This window comes from Sapajus apella, unplaced genomic scaffold (assembly GCF_009761245.1).
Source record: "Sapajus apella isolate SASKATOON/1434 unplaced genomic scaffold, GSC_monkey_1.0 scaffold51, whole genome shotgun sequence".
Taxonomy (NCBI): domain Eukaryota; kingdom Metazoa; phylum Chordata; class Mammalia; order Primates; family Cebidae; genus Sapajus; species Sapajus apella.
The window spans coordinates 522,846-547,038 of NW_022436991.1; the positions used below are offsets into that span (position 1 = coordinate 522,846).

The 24,193-nt window shown below is 38.1% G+C and overlaps 1 protein-coding gene and 1 pseudogene across 7 annotated transcripts in view; one reads left to right on the top strand and one right to left on the bottom strand.

Moving 5' to 3' along the window:
* Positions 1–24,193, bottom strand: part of MRTFB (myocardin related transcription factor B) — a 336,737-nt gene that overhangs the window by 62,354 nt on the left and 250,190 nt on the right. The window contains exon 1 of one of the 7 annotated variants that reach the window (XM_032242724.1): positions 18,184–20,812. The exons of the other annotated variants lie outside the window; for them this stretch is intronic. Coding sequence (XP_032098615.1) covers positions 18,184–18,304 — 121 coding nt within the window. The 5' untranslated portion in view covers positions 18,305–20,812. Of the gene's footprint in view, positions 1–18,183; positions 20,813–24,193 lie in introns of those variants that run through there. 7 annotated transcript variants of the gene reach the window in all.
* LOC116526767 lies at positions 2,314–2,357 on the top strand (annotated as a pseudogene).

Below are 24,193 nucleotides of genomic sequence, written 5' to 3' on the forward strand. Positions count from 1 at the left end.
GTAACAAAATTGATGTGTAAGTTACAGCAGGTATCTGCAGCTTAGATGGAGACCATCTAAGGCCAGGAAGAACATGGCTTGAATGATATAGACAGCTTAATTGTCATGCAACACAGGAGTAAGGCAGAATGTGCTGGTGCTTATCCAGGACTGAAGAAGGGGTAAGGGACTCTGAAAACAGAGGACTACAATCTTTTAATGATCAGAGCGGCATTCATGGTTGTGGGATCAGAAATGCTTTATCAAGTTTCTCTGGGACTAAGCTTGGAGACTTTCTTCCTTTTCAGCCTCCATGCTCACCCTCTGTGTTTATATTTGCATGGAGGGAAAAAAGGCTTAGACCACTGAATGTCACTCAGCCTTGCACAATTGCCTGACACACTATGCTTGTATTGACAAGATTTCATATCTGTAGCTGCAACCAAAGACTAGGCACTGGCCTGGTACTGCTTTCCAGTAGCAGAGGCAGTCTGGCAATGGCCTCATGTGTCAAAACTGTACCCTAGAGCATTCTCCCCTGGTGCCTTGTTGAGTGGATGAACTGCACTACTGGGCTGACATCATAGCCTTCATCCTCTTGGTAAGTTGAGTCACATTCAGCAACTTCCATGGCCATCTTGCAATTAACTGCATGCAAAAAAAGGATATATGTACAAAATATAGAATCCTCAGGGGAATAAACAGTTCAAAACTGAGTGTGTACAACCTTTCAGAAACAAAGGACATAATAAAGAGAAATAGACTTCATGTTACAATTGCTCACATTTGAACATTTTCAAAGAATATTATTTTTGAAAAAGGTAAAGATGAAACAATCTAACACATGGTCCTAAGAAGTCCTGAGGTTTAAAATCATGGTTTAAAACAGGGTGTAACCTGTTTGATTTTATCAAAAAAGGAGGCAGATATAAAAAAAAACATATCTTGTACAGGTAGCATTGTATTCTCTGTGCAAAATATTAACCCCAAGTTGTGAACTGTGCAACAGCTGTTTATTTCCAGATGACACAGCCCACGAGAGGCAGGCAAAGCAAACTCACGGATGGAGAGAGATGAGGTTATAAATCCCTTTATTTATGGCATGTATTCTAGCTTTCCTAACTAGCGTGGGTTCCAGGCATTTTTATTAAAAAATTTTTTTCACACATGATGAATCAAGTATGTTCATTACACAAAATATGGAAATAGAAAACAGTAAGATAAAAAAACTAAACAAGGGCCGGGCATGGTAGCTCATGCCTGTAATCCCAGCACTTTGGGAGGCTGAGGCAAGTGGATCACCTGAGGTCAGGAGTTCAAGACCAGCCTGACCAACATGGTGAAACCATGTCCCCACTAAAAATACAAAATAAGCCAGGCATGGTGATGCATGCCTGTAATCCCAGTGACTCAGGAGGCTGAGGCAGGGGAATCGCTTGAATCCGGGAGGCAGCGGTTGCAGTGAGCCGAGATTGCGCCATTGCACTCCAGCTTCCAGCCTGGGCAACAAATTGCAAAACTCTGTTTCAAAAAAAAAAAAAAACTAAACTAAAAAAGAAAATCACCAATAATATCATTATCCAGAGAGACACAGCTAGAGTTACCATATGGTATAGTTCCTCTGTCTTTTCTCTCAGCATAAATTTTGGTTCTCTGCTTCTGCATATTCTGATCACTCTGTAACTACAAGGATAAATACTCTTTTTATATTAGTGGCTAAATAAAATATTCTGGTAGGTGGATATGGCATAGTTCACTAAATAGTCCTTGTTTATCACTCAGGTTGTTTCCATTTTTTTTTAACTATAAATAATGCTGTGGTGGAATTTTTGTGTTTAAAGTGAATTCCTCATGTCCAATTATTCCCTTAATTTGAATTCTTAAAAAGAAGACTATTTCAATGTAATCTACATAAAGCATGACTATAAAGTAATGAGACTAAGTTCCTCATGTCTCAACTATTGTCTTTTGCAACTGTAGTAGACATATGAGAACATGGATACAGGTGGCTATCCATTTCATTTAGAGAAAAAAATTTAATTATTGGTTTATTACCTTTATCTCTTAGGGCTAATATTTACCATTTCCTATTACATTTCAATAAGGAGAAAAATGCATATAATTTTGAAATTTTTACTTAGTACTTATTCGTTATCACAACAGGTAAAAACAGTATTATGTTAATAGAGGTGTTTTGAATTTGCTCTACTTTTATGCAAGAAAAGTAAAAATTTGATTTTAATCCCACTTCCAAAAAAATGAAAGACAGCATATCCAATGATAAACTGAAAATGTCACTCCCAGCAATATGGTAGTTTAGATATTAAGTATCTTAAGTGTTACAGCTCTTTAAGAATTTGTCTAGCAGGTTTTCCATAAAAAAAAAAAAGTATCTTCTTTTAGTTCCTTTCCCCTGCTTCTTAAATGGTTTACAGTACTTTTAGAACAAAATTTTAAAATTAGTTTCCAATATAAAAATACTGTAAGACTAAATGTGGTAGATCATGCCTGTAATTCCAGTGTTTGGGAGGCTGAAGAGGGAGGATGGCTTGAGACCAGGAATTTTAGACCACCCTGGGCAACACAGTAAGACCCTGTCTCTACCAAAAAAAAAAAAAAAAAAAAATTAGCTGGTATGGTAGCACACACTCGTAGTTCCAGCTACTTTGGCGGCTCTGAGGCAGGAGGATCACTTGAGTCCAGGAGTTTGAGGCTATACAGTGAGCTATGATTGTACCACTGCACTCCAGCCTGGGCAATAGAGCAAGAACCCTGTCTCAAACAAACAAAACCCAACCTTTCAAATACAACAACTTCTTTCACGTGATACTTATAACCCTAATTCAAAAATTTCACATGCTTTTTGAACCAAGATGCATCTTTTCTCTTTTGTTTCTATAAGTAGAATGTTGAATTTGTTGTTGTTGTTGTTGTTGTTTTTTGAGACAGTGTCTTGCTTTGTCACCCGGGCTGGAGTGCAGTGGTGTGATCTTGGCTTACTGCAACCTCTGCCTCCTAGGTTCAAGCGATTCTCATTCCTCAGCTTCCTGAGTAGCTGGGATTACAGGTGTGTACCACCATGCCCGGTTAATCTGTTGTATTTTTAGTAGAGGTGAGGTTTTGCTATGTTGACCAGGCTGGTCTCGAACTCCTGGCCTCAAGTGTTCCACCCGCCTTGGCCTCCCAATGTGTGAAATGTTATCTTAATATGATGTAATTACTGTACCTTTTCAGTCTAAAAGGAAAACATATTTTGTGTCGCATATTAATAACAAAAAGCAGTTTAGTTTGAGTTGAGCAAGCCAAGGCAAAGCATGGCTCTGGCCTTGAGTTTTCAGTGGGACATCTGAGGACTGTATGTTACCAAAACAAGGCAGAAATGATACTTTCTGGGAAGCATAATGGCAGATAGGCATGGTCTTGGAAATTCTTTCTGAATAGCTGGATTTCAGTTATGGGGTATGAAAGAGGGTAGGAGAGAAGAGAGGCGATAAGCAGCTATCTGTCAGTTAGAAGCTCCAATGTATATTATTTAATTATAGGACAATGGACAGAATAAACTTCGGAATCATGAGGAGTGGAAAAAAAGCCCTGAGGAGTAGTCACATTAGGGTTAGATGAACCATCCTGGCAAAAGCAAACATGGAAAACTAAAGAATACTCTAGCATTGACTATGTATTGACTCTGAAGTCAGTACTAGGTAATAAACAGATCGTAGTTTCAGTTGTTTATTTTTCAAACAGACACCAGGCTAGTTAAGAGAATGAAGTGGTTGGACTTTGGCAAAAATTTATTATGTGTTGTTTAAATAGTATTAAGTGAAGGCCTGATCCTGTAAGAACAAGACAATTTAGAAAAGCCAACTTCCTCATATTATCTTTGGAGCTTGGATACAGTAGGCATGAATTGGATTCTATTCAATACTTGTTTCAATGTCTCATCAGATAGTATAGTGGCCAAACGTAGAATTGTACTTGTTTCATCAGGTAAGGACTTGAAAACAATTATACTGAAAGGGCAAAAGACTGATGAACTACTTTTCCTTTCTCTTAAAAATACAATGTTTAAAATGATGGTGGCTATTACTATTTATTACTGCTACTATTACATTAGACACTTGGTGAAAATAACACTTTCTTCTCCAAATATAAAACATAAGGCTTAAAAAATTTTAATTCCACAAAGATTCACAGATTTATAGTTGTCTGCTGTGAATAGTTTATATTGCAGTCAAAGGGGAGAAAGTCACATCATGAACTTTCCTTCTGAGCCCGGGACCCAAACAGACCATGATGCGTACTGCTAGTATCTTGATTTAAGAATCCTTGTTTTATAATACATTTTTCATTTATTTGTTAAAGTATACATGTACAAAAGAGAGATTTTAAAAAGAAGAGTGCAAATTAATCCATCCTACTTCAGACTTCCAGTCCTTCTCCCCAGAGGTAAACACTGTTAGATTTCTATGGCTCCAGAAGATATTTTGTGAATTGTTCACCAAGGTTATATATAAAATATGCAAAGGAAGTATATGGGTGGGATAATACTATTTATATAGTTTGGTAATTTGCTTAAAGAATATCACAGAATCTAGCTCTTTCTTCTTAATGGCTGTATCTAACATATGGATGTATTATTCATATACTTATGTTACCAGATTTTTGCTATTATAAATAATGCTATAATGAATATCCTCATTCATTTTGGGGGCATCTTTTGATGACACAGCTATAAATTAAATTTCTAATAATGGAACACACACTTAAAATTCTAATAGGGTCACTTTATCTTCCGAATGGTTGTGTCAATCTGTAGTGCCACTTACAAGGTAAGAGAGTACCTTTTTATTTCTCCCCTTCCCCACAATGTACATCATTAAGCTTTAAAATAAGTTTAAATTTAGAAACAAAGATTACCTCCTCTCACCTAAGGGTACTGGTGATATCATATCAAATTAATATATATAACTAGCAAGCAGTAAAGATCTATAAGACATGAAAAGAATTAGTGAGAGCTGGGTTTCTGATTCAATGGGGAGATACATGCCATGGCTGTCAAAAGCTCAGGGCAAGCTTTCTCTTCAAACCAAACATTTATTTTTAATTCTCACAGAATTTTTCTGATGTTCCAGGATAGAAACCTTGGGCACAGAACTTATTTTTTTCTTCAGCTCCATCATGGCTGAGAGATGGAATGAACAGATTTGAGATATATTTAGAATAAAATTAACAGGTATGGTAAGGGATTGGATGGTGGGTTTGGAGAAGGAGGTCACAAAGATGATCCTGGGTTTCAGGCTTAAGCACCTGGGTAGAGCACTTACGAAATAAGGGATGCATGCTGGCCGCTAGGAAATACAGTCTTGGCCATGTTTGAATAGGAAGTGGAGATGTCAAGATGGCATTTGCCTACACGGGTCTGGATTCAGGAGATCTTGGCAGAGACTGGAATTTGGAAGTTGTTGCTTATGTAGTATTTGAAGCCATGGGAGTTTGCTGAGGTAGAGAATACAAATAGAGAGGAAAAGAAAGCTCTTAAGAAAGCCAACAATTAGAAGCCCAGTTATAGGTCAGATAGGGAAGGAAGATCCAACAAAGGAAAGCAGAGGAAGTTGCCTAACAAGGTGGAGGAACCAGGAGAGTGTAAGGGTTTTTAAAGGTGGCAGGATCAAGTATGTCACTGTTTCAATCCCTGGAGGAGCTACTTTTGTAAAGTGATGGATGTAAGTCAGGCTGGGAGGGGGGGAGGATCAGGAATGAATGAGAGGCAAGAGTATGAGTGCAGTTAGTATAAGCGTGTTTTTAAGATGCTGCCGGCCAGGCATGGTGGCTCACGCGTGTAATCGCAGCACTTTGGGAGGCCGAGGCAGGTGGATCATGAGGTCAAGGGATTGAGACCATCCTGGCCAACATGGAGAAACCCCGTCTCTATTAAAAATACAAAAATTAGCTGGGCATAGTGGCATGTACCTGTAGTCTCAGCTACTAGGGAAGGCTGGGGTAGGAGAATCACTTGAACACAGGAGGTGGAGGCTGCAGTGAGCCAAGGACGCACCACTGCACTCCAGCCTGGGCAACAAAGTGAGACTCTGTCTCAAAAAAAAAGAGAGAAGAAAAAAAAAAGATGCTCCCCAGGAAGAGTAGGACAGAAAGTAAAACCCTGAGGGTGTTAAACTTGAAGTTAGAAGCTACTTGAGCAAGTTTGTAACTGCTGAAGAGCAAGAGAGAGGGAAGGGGAGAAGAAAGAACTGAGAATAAATAATGAGTGAATGAACAAAAGCACAAGAGATAGCAGGTTCCTTCACAGCAGTAGGAAGGGGCCAGATGTACAAAGACATCCTTTATTAAGAGACACTTCCTCTATCATAATAGGAAGGCAATGAAGATTGGCTATTGCTGCAGGAAGCTTTATAGCTTTCGTCTGGGACATCTAGGGAGTTCCCTGATGATGGCTTTCAAGTTTTCAGAGAAGTTGAAAGAAAGGTCAGCTGTTGCAAGTGAGATGGGTACAGGGAAAGTTAATTTTGAGGCCAGTGAAGGAAGTTTGGAATAATCACTTTAGACTGTGAAGAGAAAGTTGAAAAGAGAAACATGGTTATGTATTACCAAAACGCTCCAACTAGCAAAGGCAACAGCCAGGGGGAGAGAAATCAGGAAACTGCTTGGCATGTTATTCACTGGCTCTAAATGGTATCATTTTTATCAGAGGAAAAGACCACAAAATACAAAACTAGATACAAAACTAGAACATTTAGCAGTTCTTTCTAAAGTCTTTGCTAAACTGTATATAATTTTAGTTAATAACAATTGCAACCCAGTAATTCTACTACTAGGTGAAGTAAGACTTGGAAACAGGTACTCAAACAAATACATGTACACACATGTCCACAGCAACTCTATTTACAATAGCCAAAAGGCAGAAACTGCCCAAATGTCATCAACAGATGAATGGATAAACAAATTGTGGCACATCCATACAATGGAATATTATTCAATCATAAAAAGAAATTAAGTATTGATACATACTACAATGTAGACGAAACTGAAAAACATTAGAAGGAAAAGAAGCCAGATATAAAAGCTCACATATTGTATGATTCCCTATTTACTTGAAATATCCTGAATGGGTAAAGTCAGAGACAGAGTGCAGATTGGTGGTTGCCAGGGATTGGGGGGAAGGGAGCATGAGAGCAACTGCTTAACGGCCAATTTTATGTTATATGAATTTCACTTCAATCATTTAAAAAAAAAAAAAAGAACATTTAGCAAAACAGACTTTAGGATACTAATTTCTCAATAATCACATTTCTTATTTCCTACCCACTGCTGGCTAGCCCCTATCACCATAATTCCATTAACCATTAATGTTGACTTGATCTTTTAACAATTTGATTACTACAATAAGAACTACATTATATATTCCTCATCACACTGCCTTTTCACTCTCTCTAGAGAGAGAGAGGGAGAGAAAGAGAGAGAGAGAGAGCACGCCTCTATTTGCCCTGCTGGACCTCATCTTTATATTTCTAGCACCTTCCACAATGCTTACCCCATGTAGAAGTTTTAATAAACATGTTTTACTTAAGTTTGCATGGTATACTTAGAGCATATAACCGAGTTGCTATTTTCTAAGAAAAGAGAATACTATGTCATATTTAAGAATAAATTAGCAAAATAATTTTCTATGGGCAAGTGATTATCATGGGGGCAAAATCAACACTGTTTCACTTCATTGTGGAAATCTGGAGTTTGAGGTTATTTTTAAATTGCTGACGATTGGGGGAATGAAGACAAAATGTGATTACGTTGTTCTGAAGGGTAAAAGAAGACTAAAAAGGAGAGGCTATGAGAAAAAAAGTAAAGAAGGCCATGAAAAAGTGGTAGATTTCTCCACTTAGAATTAACGTGAAATTCAAGCTGCATTAAAGAAGGGAAAGCATGGCTGGGCGCAATGGCTCATGCTTGAAATCCCAACATTTTGAGAGGCTGAGGCAGGCCGATCATTTGAGGTCAGGAGTTCAAGACCAGCCTGGCCAAAATGGTGAAACACCTATTAAAAATACAAAAATTAGCCAGGTGTGGTGGCACACACTTGTAATCCCAGCTACTAGGGAAGCTGAGGCATGGGGTGGTGGGGTGGGGATCGCTTGAACCTGGGAGGCAGAGGTTGCAGTGAGCCGAGATCACACCACGACACTCCAGCCTGGGCAAAGAAGTAAGACTCCATCTCACACACAAAAAAAATAAAAAAAAGAGAAAGCATTTAAGTACTCTGACAGAAGATTAAAAAGCAGTAACTGAAGATCACAAATTTTGGGTTATATTTCAAGGGTGCTAATTTGCCAATTATAAATTAGGTTCTTCTTCAACAAATTTTAAAAAGTGGAATGCAAAGAGGGCAGAAATAAAATGGTGATTTGTTCTGCAAAAGCTGTGCTATCTGCACTGAGTAAGCAACCTTCCATCAGCACTTCCTGTCTGAAACAAAAGCAGGGCTCCACAGTGTGCACATAGTATCAACTCCAGAAACTACAAAGACCAAACAGCATTTTAATCAGGAATTTTGATATCGTGACTATTTTCTGATTAAAAAGGGAGCAACAATACCAAGTTAACTGAAAAAGTGCTCAAATTAGTGTTTGAAAAAGTTAGGCTCTAGACCAAGTGAAAATATTGCCTTTGATTTCAACATACCGCATCCTTATTAAGTACACAGAATTGGAAAAGGAGGGGAAGTGGCAGGTAGCATAGACCTTGGAATTCTAAACCAACATCCTTGCCTGTAAGGAAGTCCCACAATCTTCTCTTAGAAATTAAAAAGCAAAATTAAAGGAAAAACTAAAATGCTAACAGGACTGCCATTATTTCAGACTAACACGTTGTTAGGTTTCCTGCAGTAATCTGCAGCATAAGGTTAGGAAGACAAAGTTTCAACATTTAGCTTTGGAAATTTACAGGAGCTCTGATAACTCTCTGGTTGGCTGCTGCTTCTGTTGCCATGGAAACAGACTGCTAAAAATGGGGCATGTTTCTTTAAACTCATCATACCTTCACACAAATTCTTTTCTCCTTTATGTCAAAAGTTGGAATGAATTTAAAGTATGCTTCTCGTGATATGACAGTATGATGTCAAGCCAGGGGGCCTGGTACAAAATGGCGGAAGTAACATTAGCCTGAGGCAGATATACATAAAGATATTATACATATCTGCATTAAAAAAAATCTCATTTGGTTAAAAAGTAGTAGAAATAAAGTCCACAGTGGGATCAATGTAAGTACAACACAAATAACAGGCACTGCAAAAGCAAAATCATCCACTTAACTGTATGATCACCAACAAGGCAGAGGTTAAAAAAATATTTGATTTTTCAAACAATTTTTAACCTGTAGGATCCTGTTGGCTCTCCCCTTTAATTTCCAAATTCCTTATCTATATGGTTCCCAAAAAAGATAACATTTACTTTTCTTATTTTGGGAACAATAAAAATTCCACCATGGTATTAGAATTTCAGTGCGCAGCTATAGGTAGAGCTAGTACTACGAGTTAACGCTCTGCTTCTGAATCCCTCTATAGAATATTGCATGTTTCTTAATACAAATTCGTAAGGTGGTCTCTCTGAATAAAAGAACAATTAACAATGAAACAGGGACACAGGAGAATATTGTTTACCTCCATTTTTTTCCAGAACGGTAAGCACACGCTACTCTGTTGAAGTCAGATGATCCAGACTCAATATGTTGGTTTTTCTTTCAATTTTGTGGATTCAGGAATGGGGCTGATACAAACACACACTCATATGTATCTACATATACACATTTGTATACATACCTATGTATATATATACATAAACACACACGTATGCAATTTGCCCAGCAAAACAGAAAGACAACTAAGACCTGCTATAACTTGTGTGTTATCCCAATATCATAGCAACTGTGCGAGATGATCCAGATGATGATGGGACACGCAGTCATGCACAGCCTGGAGGGGTGACGCATTATCCCTTGCCACATACAACAGCCAGTTGTTCTGGTATTAGAGCGTCATGTTTCATAAAAGTAGCATGTGTAGAAACGTTCTGACATTTGGATGTTTTTGGTGTATAAACTCCAAGATAGACAATCTACTTCTCTACTGTTTAGATTCAAATAAACAAGAAAAAGTGCAACTCTAGCACATGATCAATCATGCTGGAATGCAGTGACTGGACACTTGTACCTCCTCGGAAATCATATTCAGTTGGGAAATCACCAGCCTGTGGGTGTTCACCTGCTTCAGCAGCCTTGAAATTGGTTTTACTTTGCCTCATACTGGAAAGGACGACCAAGTAGGGCAAATAGAGCTTTAAGGTGGGCTCCCTGTTTGTCAGGCTCCATCCTGGGAGCTTTATGGCTATCACCACATCTAATCCTCATAACAACTCTACATGGGTACTAATATTTATTGTTACAGAGGAATTAAGCATTTATCCAAGATCACACACCTAGTGAGAGGCAGAGCCAGAATTAAGGAGGAAAATTTTAGTTTTTCCACAAGATAATTTTTCTAAAGGAAAAAAAGAGCATACAAAAAGAAATATTTCCTAATATGCTTTTAAGTTTTGCCTACTGTACCAAATAACCTCATCAAATAACCTCATCAGTGCTTTAAAATACAGATCACACTATCTCTATTTTATAAGAAATCCTGTACCTTAAAATTCCAATAGAAAAAGTTCTTACATCAGTAAGAATTGACTGGTGTTATGAACCGAATTGTGTCCCTTTCAAATTCCTATGTGTGACTGCATTTGGAGAAAGGGCATTTCAGAAGTAAAGTTAAATGAGGTCATGAGGTTGGGACCCTGATCTGACAGGGTTAGTGTCCTCATGAGATGAGACACCGGACAGCTCACCGTCTTTCTGTCCCTTGTGCATGCACAGCAAGAAGGCTACAAGCTAGGAAGAGACCCAACATCAGAAACTGGCCCTACGAGGCTTCCCAGTCTCCAGAACTGTGAGGAAAGCAACTTCTGTTGTTTAAGCCACGCAGTCCATGGTATTTTGTTATTGTAATCTGAGCTAATACAACTGGGAAGACGTGAATTTTAAGATTACCCTCTTTGCCATTCTGATGCCTGTTCCAAAACCCTGATAAAGCTATCTTTAGGAAACAATGGAAAACCCAGTGTTTCAAAGTTATCTACATTTTTTCCTGAAAGCTTTTAGAGTGCTGTTATGATAGTACACATGCTTCTTTACTTAGGATGGGTTTAAGTTGAAAGCTGTAAGTCAAAAATGCAGTTAGTACTCTGATAAACCCACCACAAAGTCAAAAATCCTACACTGAACCACTGTGAGCGGGGACTGTATCACCTTAATGAGGTGAGAGTGATATGATTAAATTGTAGTCACTGCCTACCCTAATGCTGAATGTAGGCTTTAAAATGGTTTAAACGTTATGTGCCTTTTTTCCTTTAGGTGATGGAATCAGGAAAGCCACAGCAGCCCCAGGAACACTTTCCTGATTATTCCATCTCAGGAGATAAACATCCTCCTGTGAAGTAATATTTACCGAGTGAGCAGCAGATGTCATGGGCCAGCAGGTGCAAGCACAGTGAGGAACAAAACAGACTTAGTACCATCCTCATAGATCTTACAGTCTTGAGGGGGAGAAGGATATTGAATAAATAATCATGATAGATACATACAAAGACTAAAAGGATCTAAGTCAGTCTGAGAAGGAAGCAGTGGTACTGAAGGACCTCTGTGAGAAGGCAACAACTGAAGTGAAACTGAAAGGGTGAGCTGCAGGTGCTCAGGCCAGGGGCTGGGCAGGAGGGGCATTCTAGAAGGGAGAATGATGAAGGAGAGGCAGCCCAGCTGCTTCTGGCAACATAGGCAGGGCCTTTTACTCCAAAGATTTTTGAATTTATCCCAAGTACAATGGAAATCAATTACAAGGTGTGAGCCAGTGGCACAACTGAATAGGATTACATTTTAAGATGATGATGATTATTTATTTTTTTTGAGACAGGGTCTCACTCTTGCCCAGGTTGGAGTGCGATGATGCAATACGATGATCACTCCTGACATTAGTGGAGGGTGAAGGAATGAAGAGGGTCAGAATATGTTGGTGGGGGGAGAGGGGAAGCCAGCAAGGCAGTGCTTTTTCTGCTGGAGTAAAGACACCTATAAATATGTTATCTGAGTAAAGGGGGCCTGGACAGGGCTGCTGGCCATGGTGATACAGTGCTGTGGACAAATGAAGTATTTCTGAGGTAGAATTGGCAGCCCTGGGGGCAGGACTTGGTGACAGGTTCTAAGGAGGTCAAGGAAGGTATCAAGAATTGCTCCCAACTAGGTTCCTGGCAGGAGCCACTGGGTGGACAGAGGTGCCATTTACTGAGATGGGGAACCCTGGAAGAATGTTTGGTGGGAAGAAATGAAAGGCCCACTGGAAACTTCAGGGAGGCAGATGGCTGCATAGGTCTGCAGCATGAGAGGCCGAGCCCTCAGTCTGTAATGCTTGCTCATGTGGAACAAAGCATATAGTTTTTTTTTCTGTTGTCTTATGTATGTGTGTGTGTTTTTAACTTCCGTATTATAATTTAGTTTCTCACTCTTTGGGCTATCAACTCCCTGAAAGCAGGGGTTTACAGAAGTTTAACATATCTGGCATTGTGCTATGTGAAAGCACTCAAACTTCTGTTAAATAAAACTATTTCTAATTTTAAAAAAATTATATAACTTCATCTCAGTAGCAGTATGCACCTTTTAAAAATATTGAATAATGTCTGTGAAGAGTGATATTTTACTTTTTCATTTGTATAGTATATTGTAAGAACCATATCTTGTATCTTTTTAAATTTACTTTTTGAGACAAGGGTCTTGCTCTGTTGCCCAGGCTGGAGTGCGTGGTGTGATGATAGCTGACTGTAGCCTCAAACTCCTGGGTTCAAGGGATCCTTGCACCTCAGTTTCCTAAGTAGGTAGGCCTACAGGCATGGACCACTACACCTGGCTAATTATTTTGCAGAGACAAGAGTCTTGCTATGTTGTCCACGCTGGTCTTAAACTCCTGGGCTCAACTGATCCTCCTGCCTCAGCCTCCAAAACTGCTGGGATTACAGGTGTGAGTCACCATATCCCATTCTTTTAAAAAGCATTAATTTAGTGGCAACTCACTTGTACAACACTTTCAATTAGTAGAATGTTGGCAGAAAACAAGACATTCCAAAAGAAATCTAAATAGATGTTGCAAAATTCAGCTGTTTTGTAATACGTTCTGTAAGTTTTAACTATTTATTTTAATTGTCTATTTTATTTTTAAAGATGATTAGAAGCAGCAATCAGAAAAGGAAGAGCACCCCAAAGTGGCAGATGACAAAAATCAAACAATAAATAGTAATTTGAGTAATCTAACAATGATCCAGCAATCATTCTGTGCATGCGCAACAATCTTACATACCTCAACAGTACCTTTGGTGCACCACGGCATAATATGTGGGGTGAGCCACTAATTTATAATGGAACTATAAATTATATCTGAAGGTGATAATTCCAATTATTATATTCTGTTTAAGAAGGCAGAGAGGGGTATAATACTCTTTAAATACTTATGTATAATAATAATGTGTCTATGAGATGCAGGACATTGGGGGATGAGGTGGAAAAATAGGCCAGACAATTCTTTCTCCATGCCATATTATGGTGCCAATAGTAAAGTCAGTGCATATTTATATTATAATAGCGTAAGGTGAAATGCCATAAAATGGTACAGGTACAGTTATGGGAATATACAGGAGAGAATAAATCATCATTAGCTGATGGGATCAAGTGCTCTTCTGTAAGAAATGGCGCAACAATTGGGTTTGAAGAGACAGGGCCTGCAAAGCTGGAGTGAGAGGAGCAAAGCACTAAGTAGCATTGTGCAGGGCCTTCTGTGAGGACAGAAATGGAAACGTTCAATGCAGCAGCCACTAGCCACATGTGGCTCCTGAGTAGTTGAAATGTGGTTAATGTGACTGAGGAGCTGAATTAAAGTGAAAATTATTTTATTTTAATTATTTTAGATGTAAGCAGCGATACGTGGATAATGGGCAGCACAGGTAGAGTATGTATAATTTCCATCATTTAAAAAAGCTCTGGTGGTTTGGTAAAGTGATTTATTTAATCTCTATGTATTTCCAGGTTGGATTATTCATAATATCTCAGACAAATGTTCATTTTCTTTTCAAAGCTATTACAGACACATCCCAGTACAATATGTTAATTTATTCCACTGCTGGCTGGGCCAGATACGACAAGCTTTCATGTACTTCATCTTGGGTATTAGCCAGTCTGTGGCAGAACTGGAAATATGGCCCCCCCAATTTTGTAACTCCTTCCTACTCCCTTAACACTCATGGTTGAGCCACGCAATGACAGGAACCCAGGTCCCCCAGTCACCTCTTGGAGGACAGCAGCCTAGGACATTTGCTCACACCGGACTGTGTTTTGAGCAAGAAACACACTTTGATTGTTGTGTATTAATTACTTTGACTAAAAGTGCCCTGACTAAAACTGCCCTGAATTTGGGGGTTGTCTCTTAGGGCAGTTTTAGTCAAAGCAATTAATACAACTCAGTTTTCTTTCTGTCGTATCTTATTTTTCACCATTTGAGAGTCCTTTATATCAAATACCATTTTTTCCTCTTAAAACCCATTTGCTACCATTTTGGCTGTGATAAATATGAAACATAACTAGCTAGGAGCATTAGTTAATTATGATTCCTTTATCTCAGTAATGACTCATGTTAAAACACTTATCCGAATTAAATCATCTCAATTTATTTGATTTTTCCTGAATATTCCTAATTATCAATTCTTCAGCTGTCACATCAGAGTGGCTTGTAATAATACTCTTCTTAGTTGCAGGTCCAGAAATTAATTTAAAGCTCATGTATGCTGAGTGTAATTAGAAAATGTCTGAAGCCTTTTGTGGACAAGTTAAAAGTTGAGATTCCCTATTGCTGCTCTGACAAAAGAAACTGGTCTAAGGAGAATTTTCTATTTTGAATTTGTTCAGGGGGAATTAATAATATTTGCTGCTGTTCTCTCCTAGAGGAGAAAATAATTAAACTCTCCAGCCACATACATTGGTTGGTATTTATCAAAAAGCTTATATAAGCATCAACAAAGCTGTGAAACGATATGCTTTATTATCCAAATAATTCTCTGCGGTGTAATGACAACTATTCATAGGTGGTCAGCACTTAGAACTTTCTCCTCTTTTAAATTTTCAAAAGGTAATACTAAATTTCCTTGTTAAGGCATCCGATCAATTCTTGAGTCCTACAGTATTTGCTAATAAAAGCTGTTTTCCCCTCATAATAATTTCAGCCAACTAGCATTGTCAACAATTACAATAATTCTAAAATATCCCAATATAAGGACACAAGCAACTACTTGAAAAGCAGAGTAGCCTTCCAAGCCCTGAGAGTAGACACATATCAGAAATATGAGAGCCCAAGCTTGTGTCTACGTGATTAAAAAATTAAAATTAAAACTTATCCCTCCTTCATTACCTAGAAATTTGTAATTCAGACATTAAAAAAAAATTCTAAAGGTTGCTCTTTCAAACAACCCAAAAACAAGCTTTTTAAAAATGAGTAGAAAACTGTTGATATAAAATATAAATATTTTTAAATGAGTGTCCTTTAAAACATGAGGTATAAACTATTAGGGATTATTAATAGTCATTTATATATTTGTCTCTTTTGACAAAACAGCATATATCTAATTAGACTCCAGGACATTTTAGAGCAAAAAGTTAATCGAAAGTATTTGAATAACTGCTGCTATCTGAATCAACTTCCATGGATTCATGTAAATGATGCAGTATCCAATACTTAAAAGCAGATGAAGTTCACCAGGAGGTTGTTCCAAAGTTAAATTCTACGAATCTGATAAGCTGAACACGTTATGCATTTGCAGGCAGGATCAGTGACATGCTGAATTTTGGGAGTTCAATTTTGCAAAGAGAACCAAGTTATTTTTATATGACTCCAAATTTTAAAAGTGCCTTTCTATAATTTTTATTTTTTTCACTCTAATTAAATCCAGATCTAATCCTTTCAATGTCACTAACTTTGAGGCAGCAAATTGCCCCAATGTCTATATATATAATTTTACCCTCAACCCTATCTGTTAGAGAAAATGAGTAGAAGTATTTAGCCTGTTGAGATATAAAGCAAAACCCAGTTCAAAGCAACTACAGTCAGACATTAATTTTATCAACCAATTATTTCTGTGGAGTGTTTTAAAGTTTCTCTCCTCTACCTCTTTATATTAATGAATTTAACAAAACAATTATATAATATTTCTATTTTGTAAATATAGGCAGGAGTTTAAAATTTAAATTTTAAATAGAAGGAAAAAGAAACAGATGAAAAAAAAAAGAGAGATGAGAAGCTGGCATTAATGAGATATCTTATAAAATCACTATAAGGTAGGTATTGTTTCTCCTCATTGTACAAATGAGGAAGTTAAGGCTCAGGGCAGTAAGCTTGTCCAGGATCACAAACCTGGTAAATGGTGCATGTAGAATTTGAACTCAAGTATTTCTCACTCCAGAGTTTATGCTCTTTTGCCGTTAAACTATTTCACCTATATAAATCAAAAGCATGGTCAGAATTGTTAGGGAAAAAAATATATTATGTAATCATATCAACTCTATTTTGTGGTTCCAGATGATGATTCTCTTACTCTGTTTTTACATTTTTAATCCTTGCTTTCTATGTGCCTTAATCCCATTGCTGTTGTGACATCTTTTTTTATTTCTCCTGTTCCGTTTTCCTCTACTTTCCTAGTTTTTCAAGTACACAAAATGTGTTTTAAATTGATAGTATTACTAGGAACTTGACACTTGAACTTGACTTAAATGACAGGCAATTCTCAAACTTATAAAAAATTAATGATTTAAGAAATTTAAGTTCCCCTCAATGAGACTCCAGAAATGCATCCTAAAAATTCCATTGGCATTGATTTTTATAAAAATCGACAATAAGACATGCTGTGCACAAGCAGAGGCAACTCTATTGTTTGCTTCCCAGCAACAGCTATTTATACTTCACTGTGTGCCATTTATTTCAACCTAGGAGTTTTCCCTATCCATACCCAAAAGTAGTTCAACTACAGCAAGTCTAACTCTTGTTTCTTCTTCTTATCATTTGAAAGAAGCTCAAATTGCTACTTAGGCCAATTAACACTATATTTACTCTCTGGGTCTCTATAAGACAAGCAAGAGCAAGTGGGGAGGCAAGGGGGTGGCTGATGGCAGCAGCTGAAAGCAGAAAGGCTGAAAAATGGGTTATTGTGGGGGTTTTTTTTGCCTCCCAAAGATGAGAAGGAAACCAATTTTCAAATTAAACAAGCATTGAGATGAGTGACTCTCATGTCTCAATTTCAGGAAAACTTATTCTCTGTAGACCCTGAATTTCTTAAACACTGGCTACAATAAGGCACGCTGTGCACCAGTCTTGCCATGCTTCTGTATGCCAGGACAGAGGACAGCAATGCCCACAAGTTTGGCTATTTCCTTAAATCAATCAGTGAGGTACCTATGCAGTGTTTACTAACAATAATAATTGACAGTATTTATTCTCAAGCTTATTCTTTGCTTGCTATGCTACAAAACAAAACGGAGCTATACAATGTGCTTTTTAAAACAAAAACAATGCAATGTGTATTACAACCAATTAACCTATCATTGTAGGATTTAAGAAAGAGCTAGCTACTTTCCTGGTTTTAAACAATAAAAATGGTAAGCATCTTAATTGAAAAATGAATTTTTCTGGAATTATGCATTTGGAAACCTAAAAGAAGCACTGTTCTCACCAACACTGAAAAGGAAATGGCCTCTCCGAAAAGAGAGGGAAGAAAAAAAAAAAAGGAATAAAATACAAAAAATTAACCTGGGAAGATTTTACTGAAATGAGGACTGACTGCGTAAGTCTCCTTACTGTATTAATTATTGCAAAAGCCCTACAATTCCATCAGCTAATTAATCTTTAGTAACAGCTACCCAGAACAGCATCAAGCTTTCATTTCAAAGAACTTAGAACGTGTAAGGTATGTGAGTGAACAGAGAGAGCAGACACACGGCATGGTAACAGACAGACACGCTCAGCTGGCTGACCAGAATATGAATTTGGCAGTTTTGCCCCTGTCCAGACAGACTGACCTTCCTTGAGACTTTTCTGGTTGCTCCCCTCAAGGCATTCCTTTTCTTTTAATGGTTCAAAATCCCCAGCAGTTAAAATCTCTGGGAAGCCCTGTTGCTGCTTCTTGGAGCTATCGATCATGGTGAGAGGCTTCTGAAGACAGGCAGCATCAAGCAGGAGAAAAGCTTAATTTGCAGAAGAGCGAAGTGCGGTGCTCAGAACACTCTTGTCCCTGGGTCCCTGGTTGCTCCCCACAATACCCTAATCACTGGGCAATTATGTCTTTAAGCAGCTGAAGGCAGCCATTACCCTTTAGTTCCCAGCTTGACCTGCAAATACACTCATGCTGCTGGAAGCCCTTAACTCTCTCCCACATCGGGAGGCAGAGCCACACAGGCACGATTCTAAAATCCCACCCCTTTTCCCAGCCAGCCCACTTTCCCTTGCCATTCCAGCTTCCCCCGCGCTGGGGACTTCAATCTGCAGTTTGATGGTCCGAATCATCTGACAAACACTGAGTCAAGCAGTTAAAAATAAATCGTCTAGTTGTTAAAAGAGAAGACTTTGCTGATACCTAGGAAGACAAATTGCTGCCTGTGGTCTCTCTCCAGCTCTCTATAAACACAGCCACAAGCTGTGGAAATACTTTATATTGGCGAGACAAGCACATTTATTACTCATTAAGTTCTCCAGCTGCACAAACGGCATTCTAGGGCATCTGAAGGAAGCGGCTCTTAGCAGAGGCACACACTGAATAAACATGCTACCAGCATATGTGAATGAAGACAGAGTCATTTCACTACCAAAGTTCTTTTGTGGTGTGCTTTGTGCTGCATGTGGCTCTTCCTGGCAAAGCTGACGCTCTTTGTAATAGGGAAATGTACTGTAATTGCAGCTTTCTTCCTCTGGTAATTCAGACCCGAGCAGTTTTCCTTGGTGCCACTAGTCGGCTGAGAGAGTTAACATCGCCATGATTTTTTTTTTTAAGAAAAATTCTCCTCCCATGCATTAAAAGCAGTGACACTGAGAGCTTCTATTTCATACCAGAGTAAACCAACGACCAGCCCAAGTTTAATTTTACATGAGCTACCAAGGATGGGCACCTCTCCTGCAAGTCACAGGCTGCTGATCACTGCATCCAGGGACACTGCAGGAAGGAAATCTCTAGATGCAGAAATTCCAGGCAAATGTGGAGATAAGCCTGTTTCCAAATACTCCAGATATAGATCTCTGTAGCCAGAATAATCTGATTTTTAAAAATGGTTCAAAGTGTGTTCCTTTGCAAAGGAGTTCCCAAAAAACCCAACAGAGGTTAGAAGAGCAGTAGACTAGGAATTTTCATGAGGATCTGTTTGTCCACTTTAAAAAAAAACAAAAAAACTTCTAGCAGAGTGCTTGGAATATTAGGTGCTCTCAACAAACATTTGTAGCATGGTTGAGTGAATGAATTAAAGCAGAAGACGGTGCATCAGGAAAGCTTCCTTTAATAATACCCAGAATTCTGAAGAAGTCCTGGGTTAATAAGAGCCACTAATTTTAGATGAGCAACTAAATAAGTTCTCTAAAGGAAGCACATTTTCTCTTTAAAAGAAAATATATAGATACATTTTAATTGTGAGCCTGATGAAATCCTCCTGAGGGATAAAGAAAGGCGTACATTGTTACAGCCAGAAGAATCAATATTCTTGCCACCAATTAAACACAGGTGGGACTGGATGAAGTATTTTGTTCTTTGTCCCTGGTTCCCAGGCTGATGTGCACTAAACCCATATTCTTCTAGAAAGATTGCTATCTATCCTTTTTCAGTATCTCATATGACATGCTTCTCATCAACTGAAATTCCTTCTGAAGCAAGTTAAGTCCATCCTTGGTAGTCCACACCATTGCAGGAACAGTGACAAGCTTATCACACTCTCAAAAATGCCCTCAAACGTTCTGTTACTATCTCTGACCCTAAGGCTTGTATTCTAAACAAGCTACTCCTGCACGTTTAAAGGAGTAATAAAAATAACCATCATTCTTTGAGGACGTTCTTCAGGTTGGTCATTTAAATAGACGTTTTGCAAGGTTTACCTAATTTAACCCCCGACAACCCCTATGGTCGCTATGATTATTTGTGTATGTTATAGACATTTTACACACCAAGAATCAAGTTACAAAGCTTCTCAGTGGCAGGTATGGAATTTAACCAAAGTCTTAGTTATCCAAAGCCCAAGTCTGTCTATGGCCTTGCCTTGCCTTCTGTCTTCTAGAATATGCCCCAACTCCAGGCTTTAGTTTCATCTTGAGACAGACTTAGCAGCAGAAGCCATGACTTTTATGATCCCCTAGTAATTCTACTCTTGGTGAGAGGAAAGAAAGTCAACATAATCATACTAAAATGATTTTATAAAAACATTTTAACTTCTCATGAAATAATAAAAGCAGCCAACCTTATTTAGTGCTTACTATATGCTATAGACTAACTGCTTTTTATATATTATCTCATTTAGTCTACTGCAAGACTTGTGACTTCAGCATTATTTTCCTGATGTTCACAAGGGAAAATGGAAGCTTAAAAAACATCAGGCCAGGTGGCACTTTGGGAGGCCAAGGTAGGTGAATCACTTGAGGCCAGGAGTTTGAGACCAGCCTGGCCAACATGGCAAAACCCTGTCTCTACTAAAGATACAAAAATTAGCCTGGCATGGTAGCATGTGCCTGTAATCCAACTGCGCGGGAGGCTCATTTAGGACAATCGCTTGAAGCTGGGAGGCAGAGGTTACAGTGAGCCAAGATTATGCCACTGTACTCCAGCTTGGGTGCAGACTCTGTCTCAAAAAAAAAAAAAAATCAAACACTTTGTCAGACGTGGCATATCTTCTAAGTGGTGGCCAGGATTTCAAAGCAGGCAGCCTGGCTCCAGGGCCTACATGCTTAATTACATTGCAAAAGGAACAATGAAAACAATAAACTCCAACCTTTTTTTTTTCTACTTCAGGATGTTGTTTTGAAATCTTGAAAAATGCCCAACTTTTGAGGTCACAAGTCTATAAATCTGAGTAGATACACACTTACACCAGCCACTTTAAAATTCTTTACTGTATCTGTGTGTGTGTGTGTGTGTGTGTGTGTATCTTCAGCATGTGTTGAATGTGTTTTTAAAAAGTTATCTTTTAAGAAACCTCTGCATGCTTATTTTTATATCTAATAAATATCAAAATCCCAACAAGAAAACACATTATTCTGCTGTAGAGTTATATCAAAAGTTGTGGCTTTGCAGTTCTGAAAGAAAGTTCTCTAGTGGTGAATGCACCTGAAAGAATATTTAGCTATTTAAAAATTTTTTTGAAATAATTTCAAATTTACAGAGTATTTCCCCCAGAATCATCTCTGAATAGGTTCTAACATGATAATTCTTAATAAGTGTTCTGGTGTGTAATTCCTATAAACAAAGATATTCTCCTACAGAACCAAAATATAATCATAATCATCAATATCAAGATGATATTGATGATTGCTTAGTTGGTATAGAGATATCAAATTAACACTGATAGAAAAAAAAAACACATAAAAAGAAGAAACAAATTAACACTGATATATTTGCATTCAAGTTCCACCAATTGCCCCAACAATATCCTGCATACTAAAAGGATCTAAACCAGCATCACATATGGCACTGAGTTCTTGAGTTATCAAGTCTCTTTAGTTTTTGTCCATCTCGAACGATTCCGTCAGTCTTTCTTATCTTTCCTTGAATTTTGATTATTATAGGCCTGTTATTTTGTAGTCTTATCCTCAATTTGAGTCTGTCTGTTGTGTCCTTATGATTAGGCTCAGGTGATGCATTTTCAGTAGGAATACCCCAGAAATAATGATGCAGTCTTTGTATCCTATCAGATGGTACACAAATTCAAGTATATTCAGTAATTGTCTCAAAACTGATGATGCTTATTTTGACACCTTGGTACTGGCCACATTTCTCCATGGTGAAGTTATTCTTTTTGTATATCTTTATTCTGTGGGGAGGTGCTTTGAGAACAATCCTTTGGTGTAATTGGCTGAATTATCACTATGATGGTTGCGAAATGGTGAATTTGAAAACTCTATCATTACCTCTACACTTATTAGTGGCATATCTCACTACAAGAAAAAAATTCTCTTTACGTGGTTTATGTTACCTATTTATAGTCTCTTATTTCATGCAACAGCTTATACTCTGTGACTTTCATTATTTATTTTGATACCCAAATTGTCTCATATTTGGCTAGTGGGAACTCCCACAGTTTCTTATTGTCATGATTCTATCATTCCTTGAGCAGTTTCTTAACTTTCTTACTTCCTGGTACAGGATGTCCCAGACTCATCCTTTACTTTTTTTCTGTCTTCTTTAGAACCTACGGTCTGAATGCTAGGTATGCTCATTGCTGCAAGGGTGTCACTGTTGCCAGCCCTTCTCTGCAGACAGAGCTGTGGAACATGTCTGAGTTTATATGTGTATGGATGTATACACACGCATCTGCATACATTTATATCTCTGTATGTGAATGGATGTAAATATACATCTATATTTAAGTACATATGTCTATATTTATTTATATGTATTGAAAACCATGAGTTCATCACAATGCCTCCAATTCTATTCCAGTGCCACAGGTTCACTCTCATTTTCTTTTCTGTATTTGTGGCCCCTTCTCCTACAGGGAGAAACATGGCTTCTGCCACCCCACTCATGGACACCTTGTATACAATACCTCTGCCACTGCTGTGGCTAAAACTGTGCAGAAAGCCTCTTCACCCTACACTGGCCTGCCTCCCCAGCTCTCACAGATTCATCCACACAATGCCTTTTAGGATGAATTAGGGAGACAGGGAGGCGACCTGCAGTATCCCTCAGTAGGAAAAGCCCCACCACTGTCGCCTGAATTGCTTTCCAGTAGGTTTGCCTTTGTTTCTTACTGTATGTGGTACATCACCTTGACTGTCATTTGGCTCTAATGTTACGAGTGACATTTACCTTCAAATAATACGTAATGAAAGTCACTTCTGCTATGATAAATCTGCTTCCACACTGTTTGTGTGTATGCACACTCAACAGAGCTGTTTTAATATGAAAGAGATGACCATAAATCAAGTCCATTTTCCCACCACCCCAAGCAGATATTTAATAAGTATGAGAAAAACTGTATTGCTTAGAGACTAGGAATAATCCAAGAAAGTCTTCAGGGAATCAGAATACAAACAAATGCAGCTCAAGGGACTTACACAAAAACTTGGCAGAATTAATATATGCTTATAAAACTACTGATAAAAAGAATACTGCTGTGATGATGCTGTACTTCACTATGAAGAAACCTGATAATATTTCCAACTGGGCAATGTTTCACAATGTAAAACTATTCAAAAGTAATGAACAAAATAATTAGTAACAAATGCAAAGAGACTGGTAAATATTAAGGCATACTTTTCTGGTAGCATTCTTGACACAAAGATTGAGTAAACCTTTTCATCTTCTATGTCTCAGTACTTGGTAATAGATCGTCAGTGGCTATTTACTCAAGTGAATGATGGTAAACTTTGCGGCTTCCTTCACACAGACTGAGCCAAAGTATTACAAAATCTACATAGATAATTAGATTGGATGTATTTAGGAAGAAAAATGTTCAGTCTAGGGTACACATAAATTTTTTCCTAATGCTACCATATTTTTAGTAAAATACATATTTGACCCATATTTTTCTCCCTTTCAATGTTATAAACACCACTATAGAATACTATACCTTGAGATCATTACTAAATGGTTATGGTAAATCCCAACAGTAAATTAAAAAATTTTTTTTAAACAAAGGACAATTAAAAAGTGCTATCCCTCAAATCACAACAACATGTCTTAAAAGTTCTTTACGGTTACCACTTTTAAAATATATATCAAGGCCGGGCGCGGTGGCTCAAGCCTGTAATCCCAGCACTGTGGGAGGCCGAGGCGGGTGGATCACGAGGTCAAGAGATCGAGACCATCCTGGTCAACATGGTGAAACCCCGTCTCTACAA